The 24,713-nt window shown below is 43.5% G+C and overlaps 1 protein-coding gene across 1 annotated transcript in view; it reads right to left on the minus strand.

The window, feature by feature from the left end:
- osbpl2b (oxysterol binding protein-like 2b) overlaps positions 1–22,089 on the minus strand; it is a 36,604-nt gene extending 14,515 nt beyond the window's left edge. Inside the window, exons 1-9 of the mRNA XM_017715682.2 lie at positions 21,936–22,089; positions 8,796–8,928; positions 7,457–7,580; positions 6,723–6,798; positions 5,563–5,697; positions 5,147–5,244; positions 3,832–4,014; positions 3,496–3,603; positions 1,590–1,679 (exon numbers count right to left, since the gene is read on the minus strand). Of these exons, the coding sequence (XP_017571171.1) occupies positions 1,590–1,679; positions 3,496–3,603; positions 3,832–4,014; positions 5,147–5,244; positions 5,563–5,697; positions 6,723–6,798; positions 7,457–7,580; positions 8,796–8,832 (851 nt within the window). The 5' untranslated portion in view covers positions 8,833–8,928; positions 21,936–22,089. The remainder of the gene's footprint in view (positions 1–1,589; positions 1,680–3,495; positions 3,604–3,831; positions 4,015–5,146; positions 5,245–5,562; positions 5,698–6,722; positions 6,799–7,456; positions 7,581–8,795; positions 8,929–21,935) is intronic.
- Positions 22,090–24,713: the final 2,624 nt, after the last annotated feature.

Below are 24,713 nucleotides of genomic sequence, written 5' to 3' on the forward strand. Positions count from 1 at the left end.
TGAAGGACTAGAGGATGACCAACACAAACTGTGCAGCAGCAGATGAGCTGTCGCCTCTGACTTTACATCTACAAGGTGGACCGACCAGGCAGGAGTGTCTAATAGAGTGGACAGTGAGTGGACACAGTGTTTAAAAACTCCAGCAGCACTGCTGTCTGATCCACTCAGACCAGCGCTGAGAATGATCCACCACCCAAATAGTACCTGCTCTGTGAGGGTCCATGGGGGTCCTGACCACTGAAGAACAGGGTAACAGAGTATCAGAGAAACAGATGGACTACAGTCTGTAACTGTAGAACTACAGAGAGCAGCTATACAGTAAGTGGAGCTGATAAAGTGGACAGTGAGCAGAGAAACGAGGAGGTGGTCAGAACGTTACGCCTGACCGGTGTATTAGTCTTCATTACTGAGAAGTAGTACGTGTCTGCAAGTTTGCACTGTGGCACCGGGCCACACCTCTTATGTACACACAGGATGTTTGGTCATCAAATCTGAGAGTCAAGTCAAGGACTGTAACCCTTGTGATTACAGCTTTAAATCACACCTATTAAAATCAGTACAGACAAGTGGTGAAGCATTTTCACTCGTCACTTTCAGGAAAGATACAAAAGTAGAGAAACAGCAATTAAAGTTCATCTCTTATTGGTTTTATAGTCTTTGCACTAATAGACAGGGACACGGCTGGCATTACGTACACCCACAAACAAACTCGATGAGCCGCTCCTTTACGTGGGCAAAAACGGGAGAGGAGGTTCATTCACTGTTTTCATATCGAAATCTTTATATTACAGCCTACAGTCTTAAAGTTCTTTAAAAAAGATGGTTCCTTAGTAAACACAGTCATTCTGTTTAGAACCAAGAACACAACGACCAATTTGCATGCTTAAATGCATTGTGTAGGGTTCTAGATAGAACCCAAAAGGGTTCTACTATGTTATGACATCAGACTTGTAACAACAGAACATCATACTGGTGCTATAAAGAACCTTTTTCATAAAGATGCTATACAGAACCGTATGCAACACATTCCCCATCAATCTGAAGAGCCATTTATAAGCAGGCAAATGAGCTGCTGAGTGTTCATGGTTCGATATAGAACCACCGTCCTTACTAAAAACCCCTTGAAGAACCATCATTAAGTGTGTGCATTAGCAAAAATGTTGGGTTTTCAGAGGGGAACTTGTAAAACGCCTGTAGATGAGTTGGACCTATCAGAGGCAACCAAACCTCCATGCGTTGCGACATCACAACTACACACTTACTGGCAGTTTGATGCACTAAATTCGGGAGTCGAGCCTGAAGCCAGAAAAGGTGGATGTTCTGGTCTTCCTGGCCAAAATTAATCAGGCCTGGATTCAGTATTTATTAATAAATAAATAAATAAACAAACATACAAATAAATAAATACATGCAATTTAAATTGCAGTTGCAATATTGCTAGAAAAAAAACAAAATGAGATGCTATGGATCTTTACTGGTACCTAAATCTTTAGTGTAAACTACTTCCCATAGAACCAATAAGACAATTTTATGGTCAGAGTGAAGTCCAGCACCAGATTCAAGGTCAAAAGAGGGTCAGAGGCTCTCACCATTTGTCCTGGACGTAGCCTTCCACTCGGTGTAGTTCTTTGCCAAACATCCCACAGGGTTTGAAGTTCAGCACACATTTATCTCCAGTGCTGTCCATTCAAGCCACAGCAAACAAGAGATTACATCACACACCATTAGGCCTACAGCGCAAGTCCCACTCAACTACGGTTATCTGATATTTCTTGAGGGATTATTGCACTGGTGCATTTATCTTTCAGTTATCTGGTTATTATTTCCATGGTGTGCTCGAGTGCAAAAGTAAGAGATCACCCTTTCATTCATTTGATGTCCAATTAAAACAGCCAATGAGTAGAAATTCATCCCTAAACGTTTATTCAACAATTACACAGAAGCCTTAACGACAATCAAACCCATCAGCATTTAATTTTCCCACTCGTCTCTGATATTATGCTACTCTTTCATGAGACACTAACATTAATCCAAAGAACTACCAGTTTCTTTCTCCTGTGCGTCTACAACGGCTGAAGAGTAAAATTAAAGATTTCAAATAGTCCCCTGTGGACAAAACACTCCAAACGGGGGAGAAACTTCTTTAAAAGCAAGAGAGAGAGTTGAAGTCAGTGCCAGACCTGGCAGACCAGCAAATCCTGTCACCAACAGATGAAGAGTACTTAAAATAACTTTAAATAACAATTTTATGTTAACAGCTTCAAAATCATTCTGATGGGCCTGGAACGCCTGTAATTGGTTTAGCTGGCTAGAAGTAGCTCAGCCTTTCCTGCATGGACACTGGTAGAGACTGAAGAAGACCAGAGATCAAACAAGAGTAAGGGCCAGTCCCTTTTCTTATTCTCACCCCTACCCCTTGTTTTTTTTTTTAAGTGCCCCCTCGGTCATGGACTGTCGGTGTTGGGGATCAAACCGGCGACCTTCCGGTCACAGGGCCAGTTCCCAAACCTCCAGCCTACAACTGCCCCAAAATATGAGAATTTACTCTGATAAAAATTACGAAAACCATCGTAATTACCATAATTTAATTTATTATGGTCCTTTTCTTCATAACATTTCATAAAAATCACTGGTAATATTCTGATGTCTCAGTAGCTAAAATTCTCATTTCCCAATGGAACGGGAAATTCGAATATCTGTTGAATATCTGAGCTTCAGTTTCATTAGAATTAGGGGGGTGGTAATAAATAACTGCCCCCCTCTTTGAAGGCGTCTGATCCCTAAATGTAACTAAAGCCCAGCAGTGAGGAGCTGAACTTTCCCCTCCTCTGCTGTCCCTGCAGACGGGCAGGGTCGCCTACAGTCCGGTGCCTTGAGTCTGGGGGGATGCGGCGCGGCAAAAAATTGAGCCGAGCTGAACTTAATCTGCCCAATCAGATCACAGCTGGTGTTTGTGTGATCAATGTTCACAGTGCAATGTATGAAACACTCGTTCCGTATTCAAACGTTCCGGTGGAGCATGGACGAAAGGCTCCTTACACCTACACATTTATTAATTAAAACTTGACTTCGCAGGATGTGATTTAATTGGACGACGCAGGGAATACCTTCGTTAACGGCCACATGCGACCAGCTGAAGAGAGAAGTGCGTTCACATCTGTCGACGTGCCGGAACAGCGTAAACGCAGAGTAAGACTGAGGAAAATATTCCTGAACATTTCTTTGAAAGACTGGAAGCAAGTCTCCTGAAAAGAATGGAAGCTGTGATAAAGGCAAAAGGTGGGCACTATATAAAATAAAAATAAAAACAAAATGTTTCGTTTTTCAGGCTTCTGTGTAATTGTATGTTAAATATATGTTTGAGTCTTTCTCCTGAAAATAAAAAATGAAAAGACGAACAGCCATTTGGAGGGGAAATCAAATCAATCTTTGATTGATCTTTAACTTTTGCACAGGACTGTAAATTTAATCAATTAACCAGCCCGGCTGGCCTACCTGTGGTTGACTATCTCTACAGTGCCGTATTGCTCAATCCACAGTTTGCCCACAATGACATTGTGTACACAGCAGAAAGGGTTCGACCAAGTGTATGCCTCTTTGTGCCTGCAAGGAACACACACACACACACACACACACACACACACACACACACACACACACACACACACACACAAAATTCCCATGTCGGCATGTAACCAGCCAGTTACCCAGCAACCCCTGAGCCCTCTGATATCCTGTTTCATTCAGGAAAAGACCCACTCAAGACACTCAGCAAACACTCCCTTAGATCAACAGAAAACCAACGACACACTAACCAGAATTATTACTCACTTCAGGAGTTCTAACGTGATGGTTCCTTTGGGTTCTGCCTCCACACTCTTGCCCCAGAACTTGAGCTTGGGGTATATAGAGCCGTGGAACAGGAAGTCCTGGGACAGACCCTCTGCGTGGAATGCACTGACGGGTGGGTGGTGACTGACCTGTTCTGAAATCAACCTGAACCCTTGATCCTCCCTGAGGAAAAGACAGAGGACAGACAGCGAAGAGAAGAAGAAGAAGAAGAAGAAGAAGAAGAAAAAGGAAGGAAGAGATATTGCATCAGTAACGCAAACTAACAGATATCCAAACCAACAACCGAGCGTTGAAAACCTCAAAATAACATCATGACATTAAAGCTTGCTTCAGGAACCTGATCTAGATTAAAAGGAAGCAAAGTGTAGGAGCTCAGGACATGGCAGAAGCAAAGCCAGATAAACCGAAGATCTCCTTTCACCCACAGACGCAGAGGCCTGAACAGTTCTAAAGATAGACCCACCTAAGACAACGCAGTGTACAGCCACACCGACCAGGCCTAACATTATGACCCCCTTTTACCCTGTTCTTCAGTGGTCAGGATCCCCATGGACCCTCACAGAGCAGGTAATATTTGGGTGGTGGGTCATTCTCAGCACTGCAGTAACACTGACGTGGTGGTGGTGTGTTAGTGTGTGTTGCGCTGGTGTGAGTGGATCAGACACAGCAGTGCTGCTGGAGTTTTTAAACACTGTGTCCACTCACTGTCCACTCTATTAGACACCTCTACCTCCTCAGTCCACCTTGTAGGTGTAAAGTCAGAGACGACAGCTCATCTGCTGCTGCACAGTTTGTGTTGGTCATCCTCTAGTCCTTCATCAGTGGTCACTGGACGCTGTTGGCTGGCTATTTTTGGTTGGTGGGCTATTCTCAGTCCAGCAGTGACACTGAGGTGTTTAGAATCTCCAGCAGCACTGCTGTGTCTGATCCACTCAGACCAGCACAACACACACTAACACACCACCACCACGTCAGTGTTACTGCAGTGCTGAGAATGATCCACCACCCAAACAGTACCTGCTCTGTGAGGGTCCATGGGGGTCCTGACCACTGAAGAACAGGGTAACAGAGTATCAGAGAAACAGATGGACTACAGTCTGTAACTGTAGAACTACAGAGTGCAGCTATACGGTCAGTGGAGCTGATAAAGTGGACAGTGAGCGTAGAAACAAGGAGGTGGTCATGATGTTATACATGATCGGTGAATAATTAACAGCTAGCAGGGAATCCCATCTGTAGGTGCTTTTACTCTAGTTGAAATGAGTGGTCTGGTGGTAATTTGTTCAGTGTTTACCGTGTGAGCTCATAGGTCTCTCCTAAGAGAGGGTTGAACGGCTTTCCAGTTCTGTCCCACTGAGAGGCCACAGCGGACACAGCAAAGGCAGCTACCACCTGAGGGAGGGACGGTTGGAAAGACAGACAGAGTTCTTCAAGTCAAATGAATCTCAGATTTATTCCAACACCCAGCATGTTTGACGTTTCTTTGCCAGGGTGGTGTGTGTAGATGAATTTAAAGACCTATGATTTTCAGACAGAGAGGTTTGAGCACAGGGAAATACATTTATATAACTGTCTTTATATTTTCTTAACTAAACCCTGCATTGAAAATTGCACGTGGCCCTACATTTGACCTACAAGCACGTATTAAACACGCCTCTGATAAAAGCGGTAGGTGTGGTTGTGCGACAGTATATATACACATAACCCCACCTGCATCCTCTCTATGGAGTCGGACTGAGCGCAGGCTTTGTGGATGAGGTACGTGTGCTCCATGTACTCAGTGATTCTCTGCAAGAAGCTCAGCGGCTCATTGAAGACGATGGGCATGGTGATCTTGGACAGTTCCTGTCCCAAAACAGAACAGACAGAGTCACAACCACAACAGGAGGCCGACAATGCAGCCGAATATCTTTAAAGTCGCAGGGAACAATCACTGTGTAAACTATTACAATTGTGTCTCTGGCCCACAAACCAGACTTACCTGCCCAGCTGAGCAGGTCTGGACTCTCAGCTTGGTTTAATAAAGGGATTAAAACCATTTCTTTTGTTTTCTGATAGTTTGTTTAAATCATTCAGATACCCAGGTCAGATATTTAAAAATATCTTCAGGTTTGACATCTGATCACTTAAACTATTAAAAGACAGGAAATTCAAAAAGGAAAAATCAACCAACCTTGAAGTGCTACTGATTAAGCAGGATCAGGCCAGAGGGTCGATTTTAGTAACGCATGACGTGTTGCTAAACAGTATTAAGCCCTCGTCAGACACACTGAGAGGAACCTGGGAAGGGGAGCTCTCTCAGAAGAGAACAGGCTTAGTATTTGTAAAACCTGTTGTCCAAATGAGCAGCGGCTTTCCCTTGGAAAACTGACCTACGACCTGCGTCCCCAAATGGAAAAATTCTGAAAACTGTGGGTGAAGAAAATCTTTCTTAAAATTCTTTGTATGTTGGCCAGTTGTATGAGACTTACATGTATGATTGTTAATACCGGAAAAAAATGCCCTGATACTAAAATAGAGTGTTATATTAACCATCCAACAAAGTCTGGATGGAAAAGAAGAAGAAGAAAAAAAAAAACAGATATAAAATAAAACTGCAGATCAAACCCATCAGAACCGAGCGTGGCCTAATATTCTGTTGCATACTGACAGATTTGAGTCCACGATTTACAGTTTTGTCGGGAGGGCCGGTGAACCGACATCGTATTGGAGGGGACACTGCTTATGAACACATCACACAGGAACAGGACCACGCAGTTCACAGCGAGAGGATATAATACACAAATACAGCAGCTGTTTATTGTGAATTGTCAAGATTATTACTTAGAAGCATGGATTTACATCACAAGCAATTCTGTCCGAATCCTTACCAGTCCAATACATTTCTTTAGGATGCTCCATACACTGAAGTTATTTCGTGAGAACATTGGGGCAGGAAGGGCTGACCTGAAGGGCAGAGAAACACAAGTTAACATGGACAAAACACACACACACACACACCTGTACTCCAGATAACCCAAGCATATAGTTTTTATCACAACCAGCATTTTACACGCTGATAGTACAATTTGATAGCAAAGAAAAATTTGTCCTGTTCTACTTTTTAAACGCGACAGGCCAAGGTGACGTGTGAGAGGGAGAGAGGGAGAGGGAGAGCGAGAGAGAGAGCGAGAGAGAGAGACAGAGAGACAGAGAGAGCGAGAGCGAGAGCGAGAGAGAGAGAGAGAGAGAGAGAGAGAGAGAGAGAGAGAGAGAGAGAGAGAGAGAGAGAGAGAGAGAGACAGAGAGAGAGAGAGAGAGAGAGACAGAGAGAGACAGAGAGAGAGAGAGACAGAGAGAGAGCGAGAGAGAGAGAGAGCGAGAGAGAGAGAGAGAGAAAGAGAGAGAGAGAGAGAGAGAGAGAGAGAGACAGAGACAGAGAGAGAGAGACAGAGAGAGCGAGACAGAGAGAGCGAGACAGAGAGCGAGACAGAGAGCGAGACAGAGAGCGAGAGCGAGAGAGAGCGAGAGAGCGAGAGAGCGAGAGAGCGAGAGCGAGAGCGAGAGCGAGAGCGAGAGAGAGAGCGAGAGAGAGAGAGACTCCAGCCCAGGAATCTTACTGTACCTGCGTTTCTTGATTCCATTCTCCTGTGGAATGGCACCATTGTTCTTTTCAGCACCATGGTCCACTACAGCATCTTTAAAGCTGGCCTCTGAAGTGCCCTCACACGACTCGTCTGAATCCAAGCCTGACATACAAGCAGAGAGATATAAATTAGCCTTACAATGGATGAAACAAACGAACAATCTTTCCCCACCCCTATGGCTTGCGAATGGGATTCACTCTCACTGAACACGTACCGGTACAAGCGATTCGACTCTCTGTGCACAGCTAATTAAAGCTTAAGGTCTCTCAGCACCAGAACTTCGAAGAGTTCCCATAGGAAACCCACTGATAATGATAAGCCCATTTAAAACATCAGTCATAGACCTCAAATCAAACTCCTCCCTTCTGTATGCTTCCAAAGGAAGAATGCCCTAATTGGCGTCTGTTAGTGTCACAAGTATCTCAGCAACCAAACTTCAGTCTCAAAAACCTGCAGCCTAAATCTTCTTTAAAGAAAACCATCACAAAAAAGAAAACAAAAAGGCAAGGCTACAAAAGCTGGAACTTCAGGGCAAAACAGGACTTGAACAGGGTATTATCCGCAAGGTCATCTTACTCTTTTTGCCGTCAGGCATCACCTGACCGGCACAACGAGCTCATCAACTTTATACGGTTGTCGGCTGCCTTTATTTATTCATCCATCATCTTTTCATCCGGTTTCCCACCAGTGTATGCGACAATGACAGGAGCTGTCGGCCGCTCTGGCTGCCACCGCTGCATTATTAAAACCGTGGGCAGAGGGATGGTAAGATGATACAGAGTGGCCTGGCCATTGTCCTCCACTAGCCTGCCACAACAAACAACCTGCCTGATGGGGCCCCGAGTCAAAAGGCGCAATGGTGCCAGTGTCAAGCGACAAATGAGGCAAAGCACAGGGGGCCTTGCTGGAAGTGTTACTTGAGGGCTGCGGCAGTTTGTCTAACGTGGGTTGCCCGGTCATATCCTCTGTCCATCCTGCTTATGAGGGTGGCAGTTATAATTTTAGAGATTTCCAGGAAAATCTCTAAACTAATGCTCTAATTACTTATTAAGCTAAAACTAAAGGTCTAATTCCACCTACCTGGTAGCACCACACGAGCCGAGCAAACTCTGTGCCTAAAGAAATAAAATTATGCTCCTCGCTGAACAATTCAGTTTATATCAAACGTCTGGATTACCACTGCAATAAACTTATCAGTGGTCTAAAACACATGGCACCAAAAAGTGCCCTTATCCTTCCCCAGGCCCTGCCTTCCATCACCTGATGGGGATTAGAAAGGCACCAGGCACCAAGCGCTCCGGTGTGGCCTCTGCTCACCTGTGACGGCATCATAGAACTCGTCCTCATTGTTCATGGTAGAGCGTGGGCAGCCAGCACGGGGCACTAGAACATGGTCCCTCAGACAGCTTGCCTGACGCTTCCGACTGCACTGATCCCACTGCAGTTACACCTGCACACACAGATCGGAGAGCCTTTGTAAATATGCAGAAATACATCACAAATATCAGTTTCCCCACACATGGATTATACTCGGGCAGTGCGCCCAGGCATTTGGACATCAGCCCAAGCACAATTTTTAACGTTTAACAAAAAATGTAATTAATTAATAAATTAATAAAAACTAAATATTTGAGCATTTATTATCTGCTTCAGGGGAAAAAAAAACAGCCGGTTTAAAATTGAGGCAGGCGGCAGGTCAGACCATCCGTTTTTAAGTTGACGTGACAGTCAGAGTGGGTGTTGTGACAATATTTGGGTCAATGATGTAACGCAGCACTTTTTTTTTCTTCAGGTTTAAATGAATAAATAAATAAAAATAATATTTAAGTGCATAAAAAAGGTACCGCATACATTAGTAGTACCTCTCCCACATAATTAATTCATTGTAATTTTCCTGTTACTTAAAAGATTCAAATAAACACACTAAAATAACTTATTTTAATCCGAATTTATGGGTTCACAACATGCTCAGTGTTTAAACAACTGCAACAGATATACCTCGTTTATGCATTTTAAAAACGGCCTGTTGAAAACCCTTAAACGCCGTCGACCCATTTATCACTGCGATAAATCAGAAATGTCGAAACATCCCTTCCTGAGCGCACGGCAGATATCTTCATTACTTAAACAACACTGCACGTGTCATTAGACAGACAGCATGGTTAGTTCTGCTCAGATGATTCAGGGCTTGAATGTTAAATAAAAAAATCATTTGTAGTCAAAAGGTTTGAACGTATTGCAGAACAAGTAAAAGTAGTTGCCAAGTCAGCCAGTTCACTAACTTCAGCTTGATTAAACCATCTGAATAGTCCACTCCACTGAAAACTCGGCTCAACTCGGCTCTGACTGACCCTGTGGTACATCACCTTTCCTTTAACTACACTTAACCCATGTGGGGACTTACGACACCAAGTGGTCCAGTTTTAAAGCCAGAATAACAATATAGTGTTATACAAGTCCTTAGATGCACAGCTACACAGGGCTTTTATCACCGTATTTTGAACTTAATAAGACATGTATTTCCAATGAAAGACCATTCTGGACTGCAGGCAGGCCAGTCCAGCAGCGCCACTCGGATTATGCAGCAACGCAAGCAAATGCTTTATTTTAAAAGTCAGACAACGTTCACAGCTTTCTTAGGAATTATATTCCCGGCAACGTTGTGGGCACCAAAACAGTACGCAGTCACAACGTAACCGTGTTTGCAGGGCTGTAAGGAGTAAAACCTGATGGTTTTGCTTCCCAACTGGAATTGGCCTGATGGTTGCCGTTAGAGGCCATTAGGAAATGATCAAATGTATGTGGAATCAGCCCCAGAAGACCTGATTAAACCATCAGAATCCTTTACACTGATAAACACACCAGGAAAACACAGAAAACCATCAACGAAAACCACCAGAAACCACACGTTTTGATGACGTCACTGGGGCTGAGAGAGCGCACCTGGCCGAGGGCGCACCTGGCCGAGGGCGCACCTGGCCGAGGGCGTCTGCAGTCACTCTACTGCAGCTCACGGTTCCAGATATCCCTTCCTTCGATGGCGGTTTTATGGCAATTAGCTGCTTATAATTAGTAAAAACCCAACCCAGAGCAGTCGGCGCGAGTCCCCTCCCTCAGGCAGGTATGCAAGAACATGTTCAATACAGACGTGAACTTTGGACTCGATCACCACCCAGTGCTGAACAGTCTGTGTGTCCACGGCTGATGGGCAGATAAGCTAACATGAGCAAAGATCACAACCCAGCGTGCCGCAGGCTGAGCTCCCTTAACGCAAACAAGCTACGAGGGGGACTCGGATCATTTGGCGCAGATTAGATTAACCATTCTTACCCGTCTGTTAAATGTAATGACTCTTTAGCACGGAAGCTCTAAGAACGGCCAGGTGTTTGGACTGGTCACTAAACCGATTACTGATTTATTGAAGAACTGAATAATTCAGGGAACAAGTCAACGGAGACCAAAGGTCACAGAAATACGTTTACAAAGATATAGATTTTAATCAAAAGGAGGAAAAATAATATTATATAAAAAATGTCATATCCAACTTTAGACATATTAGTTGAATATTATTGTTATTTTTTATGTTATTATTATATATATTAAAATACACACACACACACACACATATATATATATATATATATATATATAAAAAATATGCACTACATGCAACTGAAAATACTACAAAGCCAACATAACATTTGATAAGATGTTAGTTTTTTTAATTCATGCCCATTTTGAATTTGATGAACTCTGCTGAACTCACATTTTATGTTGTATTTTTCCCCAAGATATTAAATTCCGTGCATAAACAGTAATTCCAAAAATGTTGGGACAATGTGCAAAATTTAAAAAAAACGAATCATTTAAATCCTATATTTAATTGAAATAGTACAAAGATAACAAATTAAATGCTAAATGCCCAATTTGAATTTGATGCCAATAACACGTTCCAAAAAAGTCGGGACAGGGCAACAAAAGTCTGGTAAAGGTGAGGAAAAAAAAAAACAAAAAAAAAAAAAAACAACAACACCTGGTGTTTGATTGGCAGCAGTGAAAGACGGCACCATCAAATAGAGCAACAGCTCAAGAAGAACGTTTCTCAACATAAAACAGCAAAGAGCTTCTGCTTTCCATCGTCTACGGTGCAGAACATCATTAAAGACTCAGAGACTCTGGAGAAATCTCTGTCTGTGAGGGACGAGGCTGAACACCAGGATCTGCTGGCCGTGATCTTTGGGCCCTCAGGCAGCACTGCATTAAAAACAGACATGATTCTGTAGTGGAAATCACTGCATGGGCTCAGAAACACTTCTGAAAACACTTAAAACTGCATGATGCACATCACAGTTTTGTATTGCAATGCATCATGTCACGATGCATCATTACACCCCTCACATGTTAACATACAGAAATACAACAGCAAGTCAGCAGCACGAAAGAAGGTGGAGAAAAGATAAATAAATGGAGAAAATGTGAGATTATAATCTCATTCGAACCCAAAACTCAGACCTGCTGTGCTGCAAAGAGATTCACTTCAAATGATAAACCAAGAGACCGACTCACATGATACAAATCAAGCTCTAACTCATTATACGGAGCCAGAACGCACAATTATATACATCATACCCACTCGGACAGCTTATTAATAAACACTTATTAATAAACACTCGAGTTCCAGTAAGTGTGTTAGGGCAGGGGTACATCAGGGGTCTGTCTCAGGAAGCATAATCAACTAGTTTCCTGACTAAAATTCAGTTTATTTATAAACAAACAAGCAAACAAATAAATAAATAAATGCACTTGTGGTTAAGCTTGTTTTATAACTTGTTTTATTGTTTTTTTTAACCCAGGTTCAGATGATCAAGCTACGGTTAATGAACATGTGATGAACAGCCAGTCGCATTAAATAAGGAACTGAATCGCTTATTTTAGACTTATAACGCTATGAAAGTGTAAACGCAACACATTTCTGACATTATAAAAATCCCTTCAGTCATCGCCCAGGTTTTATTTTTTACTGAAGTCATAACTGCTTCATATTCTTGAAATACATGTAGTAACATTTGCCTAAAGAGCAACATTTTACACGTGACTGGCGCCACAAACATGACGAAAAAAAGTGACCCATATACCATCTCTGACGTTAGAACCTCGAACCAGCGCGCCCATATCGGTTTGATTCCTTCTCCACTCTGCGTGTTCATGTACTGGCCCCTTAAAGCTTCACGCCCAGTCTGTGACGTGGAAGCTGAGGCTGCGTTCACACAGCAGGTAAAAGTGGCCCAAATCTGATTTTGTGGTTTGGATGTTCAGATGATCGTTTAAATGTGGTCTGTATGCGACAGTCTGAACAGATCAGCTCCTAAACTGACCCTCATGAAAAGACCTGAGCGTCACGCTGCGTCACGCGGCTCATCCAGAGGTAAACGATCACAACCGCCAACGAACGCCGGTCGCTCCCGGAGGATCAGCTTCATCTTCACCAGCATCACAGGAGCATCACGAGGCTTCACTGACTGACAGCTGGGCTCATCACCCACAACGTGTTCGAGCTGTAAAAAGGGCGCGGCCACTTCTTCGGTTCACGTCCTCGGATTCTTTAAACTTCGCTTTCAGAGTTTTAACTGTTCTTTGATGCTGCGGCGTCGTTCTCCTGCGGCGTCGTTCCCCTGCGGCCGCGTTCTTTAGAAAATTCTTCAAACACGGAGGGTTTCGGATGAGTCTCTAGTAATTTTTACACAGAAATATCACCCCAAATGTTGGAGTCTGGGAAGCATGAAATTAAAACAAACGCAGAGCTGGACTGACGTAAAAGTCACGGGAATTCCGATCCGGCTGTTGAGACGATTTACATTAAGATATGCAGAACATATTTACAGTACAAACATTGTCAGTGACCTATGAGGGTAAAAAAAACAAAACAAAAAGGAATTCTTCATTAATCGCAATTGAGGTAAAAGATTCAATTAATCGTGACATTGTTTTTCGGTCATATCGCCCAGCACTTCTCAGAGGTCTGTCCACGATCGGTGCTGAACGCTGCAAGAGCTGTTCACGATCCGTCATGCTGAACTGAACCAGCTCTGGAGATACGCAGCATAACTTACTACGGTGATGCAAAAGGTAGAGTCTCCCGTCACATGGAAAGCTCTTGTTATGCAAAACAAGGTTACACCCTACAGGTATGCAGCACAACAACATATTAGATCAGCTGCGTCTACATAATCATTCAATCTCATCAATCATTGTCTCAGCTGGAATGCTACACACGGCCTCAGCGTGTGGCTTTAGTGAAATGCCCTGAAGTTTGAGCATCCATGAAGTAAAGAGTGCAAACATCCCAAATGACTCTGCTCTCCATCAGCAATATAAACCACAACAAGCGCACTAAATGTTAATGAGCCCCTAAAACAGCTCCAAGGGACAGCCGTGTCATCACTCAGTCAATATTACACGATCACTGTCTAGACATGCACAACTAACGCGTAACGGCAAACATTAAGTGAGTTAGCCAAGGGGGCAGAACTCATTCAAAAAATCAGGTCATTCATGTGGGACACGAATCGAAACCCATGCAACCTCACAGACGCCACCAATTCCAGAAGGGCGAACCGGGTACTCAGTCCACGGGATGCTTGAGGTCCAGAGACGCTGTAGGCCAGCCCAACACCTCGAGGTATGTCACGTATTTTATTAGATAAAGCTGCTCCTTCCTAACAGGAACTACAGCAGAATATTCAGGGCCTCTTTCGAGTGAATCTCCCTGTACCAGAGCACTTAAGAGTACTTAGAAAACATTACAGCTAAAATTCAGTGGAAATTCATTAAAGTCACACATTTTCAGATTCGACACAATTTTTAGTCGTGAAGTCAAGTTTCAATTCAATTTTCTATAAATTTACAGACCAGAAACATAAAAGCAACTTTAGAAAGGAAAAAAAAAACAGTAAGTTGAATGTGGGCGTGTCTATAGTATATGCCACACCTCCTCCACTCCTTTTTTCACTCTGATTGGATGAAGTGTATCAAATACTAGGCCAGACTTCTGCCTGTCAGCAGAGATTCGGGTACTTTTCACTACATAATGTGGTCTAGAACGGCCTACCTTGTCAGGAAGAGGCTTTTGACTGACATCTCAAGCGACCAATCAACACTCACTCTTTTGATGAGTCATTTTTCATCGCAATGCCCCACGCAGGCAGCTTGTTTACAATTTCTGAATAAAATGCAGCCAGAACCCATCGGACAACGTCCCGATAGTTGTGGCCAAAGATTTCAGACACTCAATTCCAAGTGGGCGGAGCCTCTGAGGCTGAGACTACCCAGAAACCCAGTTTTGATCACTGATGGTGGTTTCCACGAAAGCACGAATGAGAGCAGAGACTCTTAGGAGAGGCCTACTGTACGTAGGGCTGAACGATTTAAGGGGAAAATGTCAAAACGTGATTTATTACTAATATTGAGACTGCGATTTAAATTGATTATGTTCTGTAAGGTCAAGGTTCAGGCCTTTTTTGCCAAGATGACAGAACATCCAGCTTTTCTGGCTTGAGGTTTGACACCTGAATGTATTGAGCCAGACAGACAGTAAGTGGTTGTGATGTCACAACACATGGAGGTTTGGTGGATTGATCCGACTTATCCACAGAAAGCTCACAAGCTCGGTTATCAGAGTAAAATTCCTCACTTAAAACTAGATTTTAATGATTTAATGATTTTAAAAATTGCAACAATAATCTTTTGGCCCTAATTGTTCACTAATTTAAGGTTAAACATGATTTTCCCAGATTAATTTCTACCTCAACCTAGGCCGGAACGATTTGTGGAATATATCTAAACGCAATTTCTCCTACTAATACTGCAACTCCAATTTAAACCCTGATTTTTCAATAAATTAAGATTCAGGCCTGATTTAATTTGGCGAAGACGACCACGATATCCACGTTTTTTGTTGTGAGGCTTGACCCCTGAACACAGTGAACCAAACTGCAAGTGGAGGTCTGGTTGCCTCTGATTGGTCTACAGGCATTTCCCAAACTCTTGGGTTCAATTTCCCCTCTTGGCACGTAAAACGACGTTTCTGCTATTAAACACTCACTGACTCACTTGCACGCTCAACAAGTTCTTCGCATGATGAAATGTTTCTCTAAATTTATGGACATTGTGTTGTATGTGGTTCTATATAGCACATTTGTGAAAAGGGTTCTATACACCACCAGAATGGTCTTCTACTGTTATAAGCTTGGCACTTCAACAATAGCAGAACCCTTTTCTTTGGTGTGGTACAGAACCAGAATCTGAAGAACAGTTCCACCATGTGAAGTGGAATGGAAATGGGTCTTTGAGTGTTCACGGTTCTGTATAAAATGATTGTCTTTACTGAAGAACCATCTTTAAGAGCGTAGGCTATCATTTTTTTTTTTATTTCAGCTCTTGTGATTGTGCAATTTTCAAATCTTAAATTGCGATTTTGATATAAAGGCTTCATCTTTCATCTTTCAGCCCAACCCCAACCTTGCAGCAAAGCGCCGTCTCCAGAATTCATCTACCGAGTAACGTACAATCCGGTGGTTGGCAGTAGTTCGGCGAGTCCAGTGAACAGAGCCCTGTATGGACCTCAATCAGAGATGACAGAGCGAATCCAAACATTCTGGCAAGTGACAACTGCGCACTCTGGGTCGGGCCTGGTAAATAAACCCAGCCGCAGCAGCGCGCAGGTGCTGCATTGTCTGTGGGTCTCAACACAAGCAGCAGGCAGCATCATTCTGAATAGGGGCCCGCTTGGCAGGACAGGTGGCTTCTGATGATGAACCACGCAAAAATGACAATGGATTAGACGGCAGGCACAAACACAGAGCCTCAATTTCAGCTGCCATTAATTCCACCAGGACGACTGCAACTTCTACAAACACACCGCAGGGCGGAGAGCAGCGAATCCATGTGAAAGGCCTGGCTTGAAGTAGAAGCTTAGATTGTGCTCTTTCACATCTGTGTGGCCATTTGATTTGGTAATAAACATGACGGAACTGTACGCTAAGCACACTTCTCCAAAAACAGCCTGCGGTAGTGAAACAGTCACATACAGAAGTGTTTATGTCTAAAGATTTTTCCCCAATCCAAATCAAATGCATTCCGGGTACAGATTCAGACTGAGGTGTTAATTCTCACTCTGTTCTACAATCTGATGCTCACTACAAGTAATCAGGTCCAAAATGATGCGCATGCGTTGAGCAGCGCTTAGAGTGAACGTTACCATGACAGCGAACATCTCGTGAGTCCAGTCAGAGTGAGATGAGCAGCAGTGAGCAGTGATTGTGTTTTTAACTGCTTTAAAATGACGTCAGACTCAGGAAAACGTCCTTCACACGTCCTTATTAAAGAAGGCCGAGAGGAAGACGTCGTGCTCTGAGACGCATAAGCTGGACGTCCGTCCCACCGCCGTCTTTTAAAGATCAGAGCATGAACTTCGTCTCCTCTGCAGACCAGTTTCTGCTCCGCCGTGTTGAACGGTATAAACTCTCACTGTGACGCGACGCACAAGCAGAACGGACTGAAACTTTCCGATAGGGAATGTAATCGGATACAGACGTTTACACAGATATTATTCTTTTATTTAAGAAATCTCTGTCTGTGAGGGACGAGGCTGAACACCAGTATCTGCTGGCCGTGATCTTTGGGCCCTCAGGCAGCACTGCATTAAAAACAGACATGATTCTGTAGTGGAAATCACTGCATGGGCTCAGAAACACTTCAGTTATCAGTGCTCAGTTCTAAAGCCAGTATTCATGATGGTTTAGGGGGGCATTAGTGCTCATGGCCTGGGTGACCTGCTCATCTGTGAAGGCCCCATTAAAGCTGAATGATATAAACATGTTTTATCAACATCTGCTGCCGTCCAGACGACGTCTTTTTCAGGGAAGGCCTTGATTATTTCAGCAAGACGATGTCAAACCACATTATGCATGTATTACAGCAGCACTGCTCCGTATTAAGAGTCCAGGTGCTAAACTGACCTGCCTGCAGTCCAGACCGGTCACCACTGATAATACCTGGCACATTATAAAATAAAAATACGACAAAGTAGAGCCTGAACTGTGGAGCAGCTGAAATCCTATGTTAAGAAAGAATGGAAACCATTTCACTTTCGGAAGTACAGCAGCATCTCCTCTGTTCCCAAACCCTTACAGAGTGCTGTTAAAGAAGAGGCGATGAAACACAGCGGTAAACAGACCCCGTCCCAACCTTTTTGGAACATCTTGCTGGCATCACTGTGCAATCCTCACCCTTAGACGCTGCTGCTGCATCATAATCATAAATTAATCAAGTTAATTGCTGCTTTTCTTTTCCCCACTTTGTACTATAATTCTTCATACTAATAATGTTTGCTATCCAGTGTCGACTGTAGGAGGATGGGTTCCCCTTCTGAGTCTTGGTTCCTCTCAAGGTTTCTTCTTAGGGAGTTTTTCCTTGCCACCGTCACCGCTGGCGACCCATGAGCGTCATGGGGGCTTGGACACGGATTTACTTCTCTTTTCTCTTCTCTCTGTAATACTGATTGTTCTGTAAAGCTGCTTTGTGACAACATCTGTTGTAAAAAGCGCTGTATAAAGAAATTTTGCTTGCATGCTTGCACATTGTCCCAACTTTTTTGGAAATGGGGTTGTGTTACAAAAACAAACCAACATTAACTCTTGATGCCAACAGAACGCCAATACTGACTGGGCAGTTATGGGCTGGGGTTAGGGAACGGGAAAGTCACCGGTTCGATCCCCAGAGCCGACAATATGTGACTGAGGTGTCCTTGAGCAAGACACCTGACCCCCAACAGCTGAGGATAGGGCTGCCCACCTCTCCGGGTAAGGGTGCTCACTGCCCCCTGGTATGTATGTACTGTTTCACTGCATGGATGGGTTAAACGCAGAGATGAAATTTCCCCGTTGTGGGAAATTAAGGTTAAATTAGGGTTACTTAAACTTAAGTCACTTAATCTTGAATCTTGCATCAGGTTTACACACAAATGTGACGTTGCACAAATCAAGCTCGGGAGGCGTTATGCACACTTGACTAGGCAGAGCATGAATCAGCAAGTTAGGGCATAAGATATCAGAGCACTAACAAAGACATGTATGCTCTGCATTATGGTACACACACACACACACACACACACACACACACAAGTAGCGACATACCATCATGCCGCTCAGGAATGCGTGTCGATACTCACCTCCCTAAACCTGCCTCCAACTCCACATAGCTGCACCCCAGTAATGCAGATTTAATAGTACCTCTTTATAAGGAGCAGCTCGCTCTACATTACAGAACCGCCAGAGGCCATAAATCTGTTTCACAATGCAGCTGATAAGCGAACGCGTCAAACCAAAGATCAGACACCACAAACAGGCCCACGCTCCTTTATTAAACACAATCAAAGTTTAGAGTCCTTTTCACACACAAGGGTGTTTTCAAAACATCAGCACATGCAGTCTGAGCTTCCGGTGAGCTCCTGCGTTTCCTACGACTGCATAAAAGGTGCACGAGGCTTATTTACTGTTGGATTGTTTGTTCAGAGCAGTCTGGAAACTGAGAATCACTCATAATAATAACATTTCATTATCTAAGAGTAACAACACGATGGGTCAAATGTATTAATCATGTTCCTATTCAAGTGTTTACTTGTTGAAAATATTGTGATACAAACTAAAAACTAAAATCTGTAAATATTTTGGTTTTGTTAGGTGACGTTCTTTACATATCAGACAGTGTAGCCACGTTTTTGTTCGACATTAAAGGGTTAAAATTTATCTTGCCATCTCGCAAAAATCGTCAGTTTTCAGTGTTTAGTGTTTATCTCTCATCTTGACTAAATGTTGTTTACTAAATGAAGCTGCAGGTCTGGTCAGCTGCCACCATCAGGTGAAAGGGATAACTGCAACGCACTGGCTGGCAGGCCACGTTTACATGCACCCTAATAATTAAGTAATCCGACTAATAGCTCAATTGGAATAGAATACGTCCATGTAAACACCTCAATCGGAAGAGTCTCTTCCGATTGAGGCCATTGGGAATACAGTTTCTATCCGACTGAACGAGGTGGGTAAACCTGTAAATAATATTAAATATAAGAATAATATCCGTGTAAACGTCTATATCCGATTACATTCCCTATCGGAAAGTTTCAGTCCGTTCTGCATGAGCGTCGCGTCACAGTGAGAGTTCATACCGTTCAACATGGCGGAGCAGAAACTGGTCTGCAGAGGAGACGAAGTTCATGCTCTGATCTTTAAAAGACGGCGGTGGGACGGACGTCCAGCTTATGCGTCTCAGAGCACGACGTCTTCCTCTCGGCCTCCTTTAATAAGGACGTGTGAAGGACGTTTTCCTGAGTCTGACGTCATTTTAAAGCAGTTAAAAACACAATCACTGCTCACTGCTGCTCATCTCACTCTGACTGGACTCACGTGATGTTCACTGTCATGATAACATTCACTCTAAGTGATACCAGGCACATGCGCGTCATTTTAGATCGGAATACTTGTAGCGAGCATGTAAACGAAGATTTTCCATCAGATTATTGAGTAGAGTGAGAATAAACACCTCAGTCTGAATCTGTAATCTGATTGTATTCAATCAGACTGGCAAAAATCTTTGCATGTAAACACAGACATGTAAAACTTCCTAATCAGGGATGAAGGAGCTTCAAATGCAACGACTTGACTCTACAAAGAAAGATCAGAACTGTCCAGGCTGTGGTCTTCGCCATGGTTCCTTACGGATGTAAGGAGGAAAAATAGTGATCAACAAAGAAAACAAACAAATAGACCCTGGACCAAGTCCAGCCTCACCTCTCACTCGAAGCCCAGACAACCACACGGAAGCTCTGACTCTAGACATATTCGGAGAAGAACCGATTCGCTGGAAAAGACCTTAATGTTTGGATAAACGAGGAAGAGGACGACCAGCTACAAAACGGATGGATACAGTCAGAGGAATCACGAATCAGCCACTCAGAAGACAGGAGACCCAGGAACACTATACATGCAATTATTATTATGCTGGCTTGAAAAAGCCAACTTACTGTACTTCATAATAATAATAATAATAATAATAATAATAATATTCTATGCTACTCCTCACACCGTTTTTGAGTAAGTTTATTTAAGTTAGCTTTATTTAAAGTGGCACTGAGTTTAAGGTGGCACTGAATTTAAGGTACGGTGAAAAACAATTCGGAACATAATTTAAGGTGGAACTTTAACATAGCATTAAAATTAAGGTGGCACGGACTTTAAGGTGGAACTTCTTTAAAAGCAGCACAGAATTTAAGGTGGAGCTCTCTTTAAGGTAGCACTAAAATAAAAGGTGGCACAGAATTTAAGGTGGAACTTCTTTCACGGTAGCACCAAGCAACGAATTACCATCCACCACAGGTACTGCAGCTTCTGCTTGGCAACATTTTAACAACCATCAACAGTTTCAACTTTTTGTTCATCGTTTTAACGTTGACTGGCTTTTTCAAGCCAACTTAAAGGTTCGTTCACAAACTTTCCCCATCTAATAATAATAATAATAATAATAATAATAATAACAACTATTATTATTATTATTATTAAATCTCTTAACACCCTGCAAGTCTGACTAGTCAGATTTAGATAGTTTAAGCCAAACCAGAACCAAAGTCGTGCCAAAGCAAAAGAAAGATGCCCAGAACTCCTGCAGGTCCCTCACACACCTGACTTTAACCTGTGGACCAGGGTCCTGGTGACGTGACTGGGACAGAAACACCGGCATTTAACCCTCTGACCACTTTCGCGTTTACGGGCGAGTTAAAATCTCGCCTTATTTTTCCATTTCAGCTCAGATCACAAACATTTCACTGTCCAGCAACTCTGACTGACCGACCTGGGCAGCTCTAACGTTACACGTCTGATCGGTCAGTAACACAACAGACTCCGGCACCAAGCGGGTTAGTCTCACACCTTCGGCTGGACTAAGTTAAGCGAAATACGGCCGGGTTACTGTCAACGCCACTCGGAGGGCAGCTCGGCCGGAGGGCAGCCCGGCCGGAGGGCAAGCGGAGATCAGCGTTAAACGGTTAGGTTAGCTTAGCTTAGCGTGCTAACTGAGCTAAGGCGGGTTAGCTGTGGATGAGGCACTGAGGCCGAGTCACTGTCAGTCAGCCAGACGAGGCCGAACCTGATGATAATGTCAAATACGCGAAACACACAGGAGGCTTGATTTCAACGAGGAACCACGTCAAAGTCTGGTAGATAAAGCCGGACAGGGGCTGCTCAGCTCGGCGCTCCTGTAGGTGATGCTCCCGTCCAAGCTAACGACGTTAGCCACCACGCTAACGAGCTAACGGGCTAACCTGAGGAGAAACGCCTCCCGAGCGCCCGGTACTCGGACAAAAGCGTGCGAATAAACGCGTGGAAGCGGTTATAAATGCGGGTCTACCTGTGGTGATGCGAGTCCCGTTCGGGTCCGCGTCCAGGATGCGAAGTGAGTCGGTTACGAGACGCCGGAGGAGGAGCGGAGCTGACACCGCGGCGGAAGAGCCTGACGGGGCGGCTTCACGGACGCGCGCGTCGGCCAATCGCGTCGGCTTGATCTCGTCGCCTGACGTAATTTCAGCCGACGTCGGAGAAGCGATTTGCATCGGAATGACTGCGGCCCCGTTCCCATACGCGTTCCCGTGTTCTAGATAGGAGACCTATGTAGTGCACAGAACCGTGGACACTCGGGCTGATATTGTGACGCAGCCCGTTAGTCCGCTGGAGCTACAAGCGATAGAACTGCTAATTTAGGAGACTGACCGTCGAGGACGAGGTACACAGACCATGCACTTGAGACAAAGTACAGATATGACACTATTGATATAGTTGATACTATTGATATATTGATATAGATAAAAGTAGACCTTTAGACCTCCACTGGAGTAAAAGTACTAAAGTATTTCCCTTCAAATGTACTTAAGTATAAAGTAAAAGTACTAAAAGAGGAATTCTGGCTCTGATGTCCTGTTATCATTTTTATAACCAGACTGGCTTCATGAACTCATTTCAGGTGAAAGTCCTCCAGCGTCTCTCTTGGTAAACCAGTCTTTTAATAGAACGAATAAACAAAGTGACCGCTGGGCCCTGATTGGTGCTCTGGCTTTGCGCTTCTTTCGTTTTGACATGTTACGTTTTTATACACACAGAAACCAAAAGGAACGACAGATTTCTCAAAATGTAGGAGGAAAAAGTCGGATATTAGACTCTGAAATGTAGTGGAGTGAAAGGAAAAAGTCCAGAGTGGAGAAACTTCAGTAAAGTCAGTGCTCTAGTTAAAACAATTCTAATTTTGGTTCTAGTACTATAACATAAGCTGTTCTGTGGAATTCCAGTCATCCTTAAAAACAACAGTAGTTTTTGGAACGTGCAGTCAGTGGTGCCGCTACTGGGGCCTGACATTATTAATTTATTATTTACAAATATAAAATCTTTAATTTTAGTTATATAACAATTTTAAAAGATATTTTAAATATATGTTGCACAGCAAGGATTCTCATGAATTCTTATTAAAGCAAAACATAGTGCCTAACATCAGATGCATGGAAACATACATGTAACAGTGCAGGCATATATAAACTCGCTAGGGAGATTTACACCGGTCAGGCATGACATTCTGGAATCATGGAATGGGTTTCCATGGCCGAGCAGCTGCATCCAAGCCTTACATCACCAAGCGCAGTGCAAAGCGTGGAATGCAGTGGAGTAAAGCGCCGCCACTGGACTCTAGAGCAGTGGAGACGAGTTCTCTGGAGTGACCAATCACGCTTCTCCATCTGGAAATCCGATGGACGAGTCTGGGTTTGGCGGTTGCCAGGAGACGGTACATAACTGCACACCAGTGCACAAAGCAGGTCCATAAAGACGTGGATGAGCCAGTTTGGTGCGGAAGAACTTGACTGGCCTGCACAGAGTCCTGACCTCAACCCCATAGAACACCTTTGGGATGAATTAGAGTGGAGACTGTGAGCCAGGCCTTCTCGTCCAACATCAGTGTCTGACCTCACAAATGTGCTTCTGGAAGAACGGTCAGAAATTCCCATAAACACTCCTAACCCTTGTGGAAAGCCTTCCCAGAAGAGCTGAAGCTGTTATAGCTGCAAAGGGTGGGCCGACATCATATTAAACCCTATGGATTAAGAATGGGATGTTGCTGAGTTTCATATGCGTGTGAAGCCAGACGACCGAATACTTTTTGAAATGTAGTGTAATTATAATCGGTGGTAATTATAATGTGGAGTGTGTTGCCTTGAGGCAACATTGTGTGACAATGGGAAGAAATTACACAGAGCCGTGTTTCCTGAGGTGGTGAGTCCTGGCTTGTGATTGACTAAATCCATTCCACTGTCGCACAGCGTTGCTTCTAGGCAACAAACCTATTTCTGCAAATTTACATTCCAAAAAATTCATACTGAATGTTAAAAAGAGGTGTAAAACTGCCCGCTAAGAGACAATATGACCAAGCTCATGTTTTTTATTGGCTTACTCAAACTCTTCCCTTTACTGTAACCCTGTTATTGTCTTAAAATATGTGTAAAGTTATTGTGAAATGAGGAAAATGAGTTTGTTGCCCTGAGGCAACATCGTGCAGTAGATGGCTAAACACTAATGCACGGTTACTATCACAACCAACTACTACCAATAATTCTATTAAGATTCTGTAGTGTTGCATTTGACTTTTTATCTACTCACTGGGAACGACTTTGCTTGCATTTTAATCACCGAGCTGTGCAGAAATTTGGAAAAATCTGCGGGATCCCCCTTTAAAAATAACCGAATGTTACCTGCTTACGAAAAGGGACATGGTACCCTCAGGAGAGTCTAGACCCTGATGAGGGTTTCTGGCTTTTCTCTTGATGCAGAGGAGATTAATAAGCATGCTTTGTTTTCTGAATCACGCCACTATCGTTCAACTGACTATCTGTCGATCTGACAGCTGAACAAAAGCATGTGCGCTTTTCACGAATTACTGGCGGGCCTAAGCTGCAGCGGGCCCATTTTCAGAAGTACAAAATATCTTAATTTGAGTCATTTGAACTTTATAAAAGAAACATCAAAGCGATTGAAAGTAATGAATCTGTGGTGCATTATTAATGACAGATAAGTTTGGCCTGTGTTTATGATCCCCCTCATCAATAATGGAGGCAAGTGTCACTGATAGCCCTCTGCTCTCAGAGCACCT

Source organism: Pygocentrus nattereri, chromosome 9 (assembly GCF_015220715.1).
Source record: "Pygocentrus nattereri isolate fPygNat1 chromosome 9, fPygNat1.pri, whole genome shotgun sequence".
NCBI classification, from domain to species: Eukaryota; Metazoa; Chordata; class Actinopteri; order Characiformes; family Serrasalmidae; genus Pygocentrus; species Pygocentrus nattereri.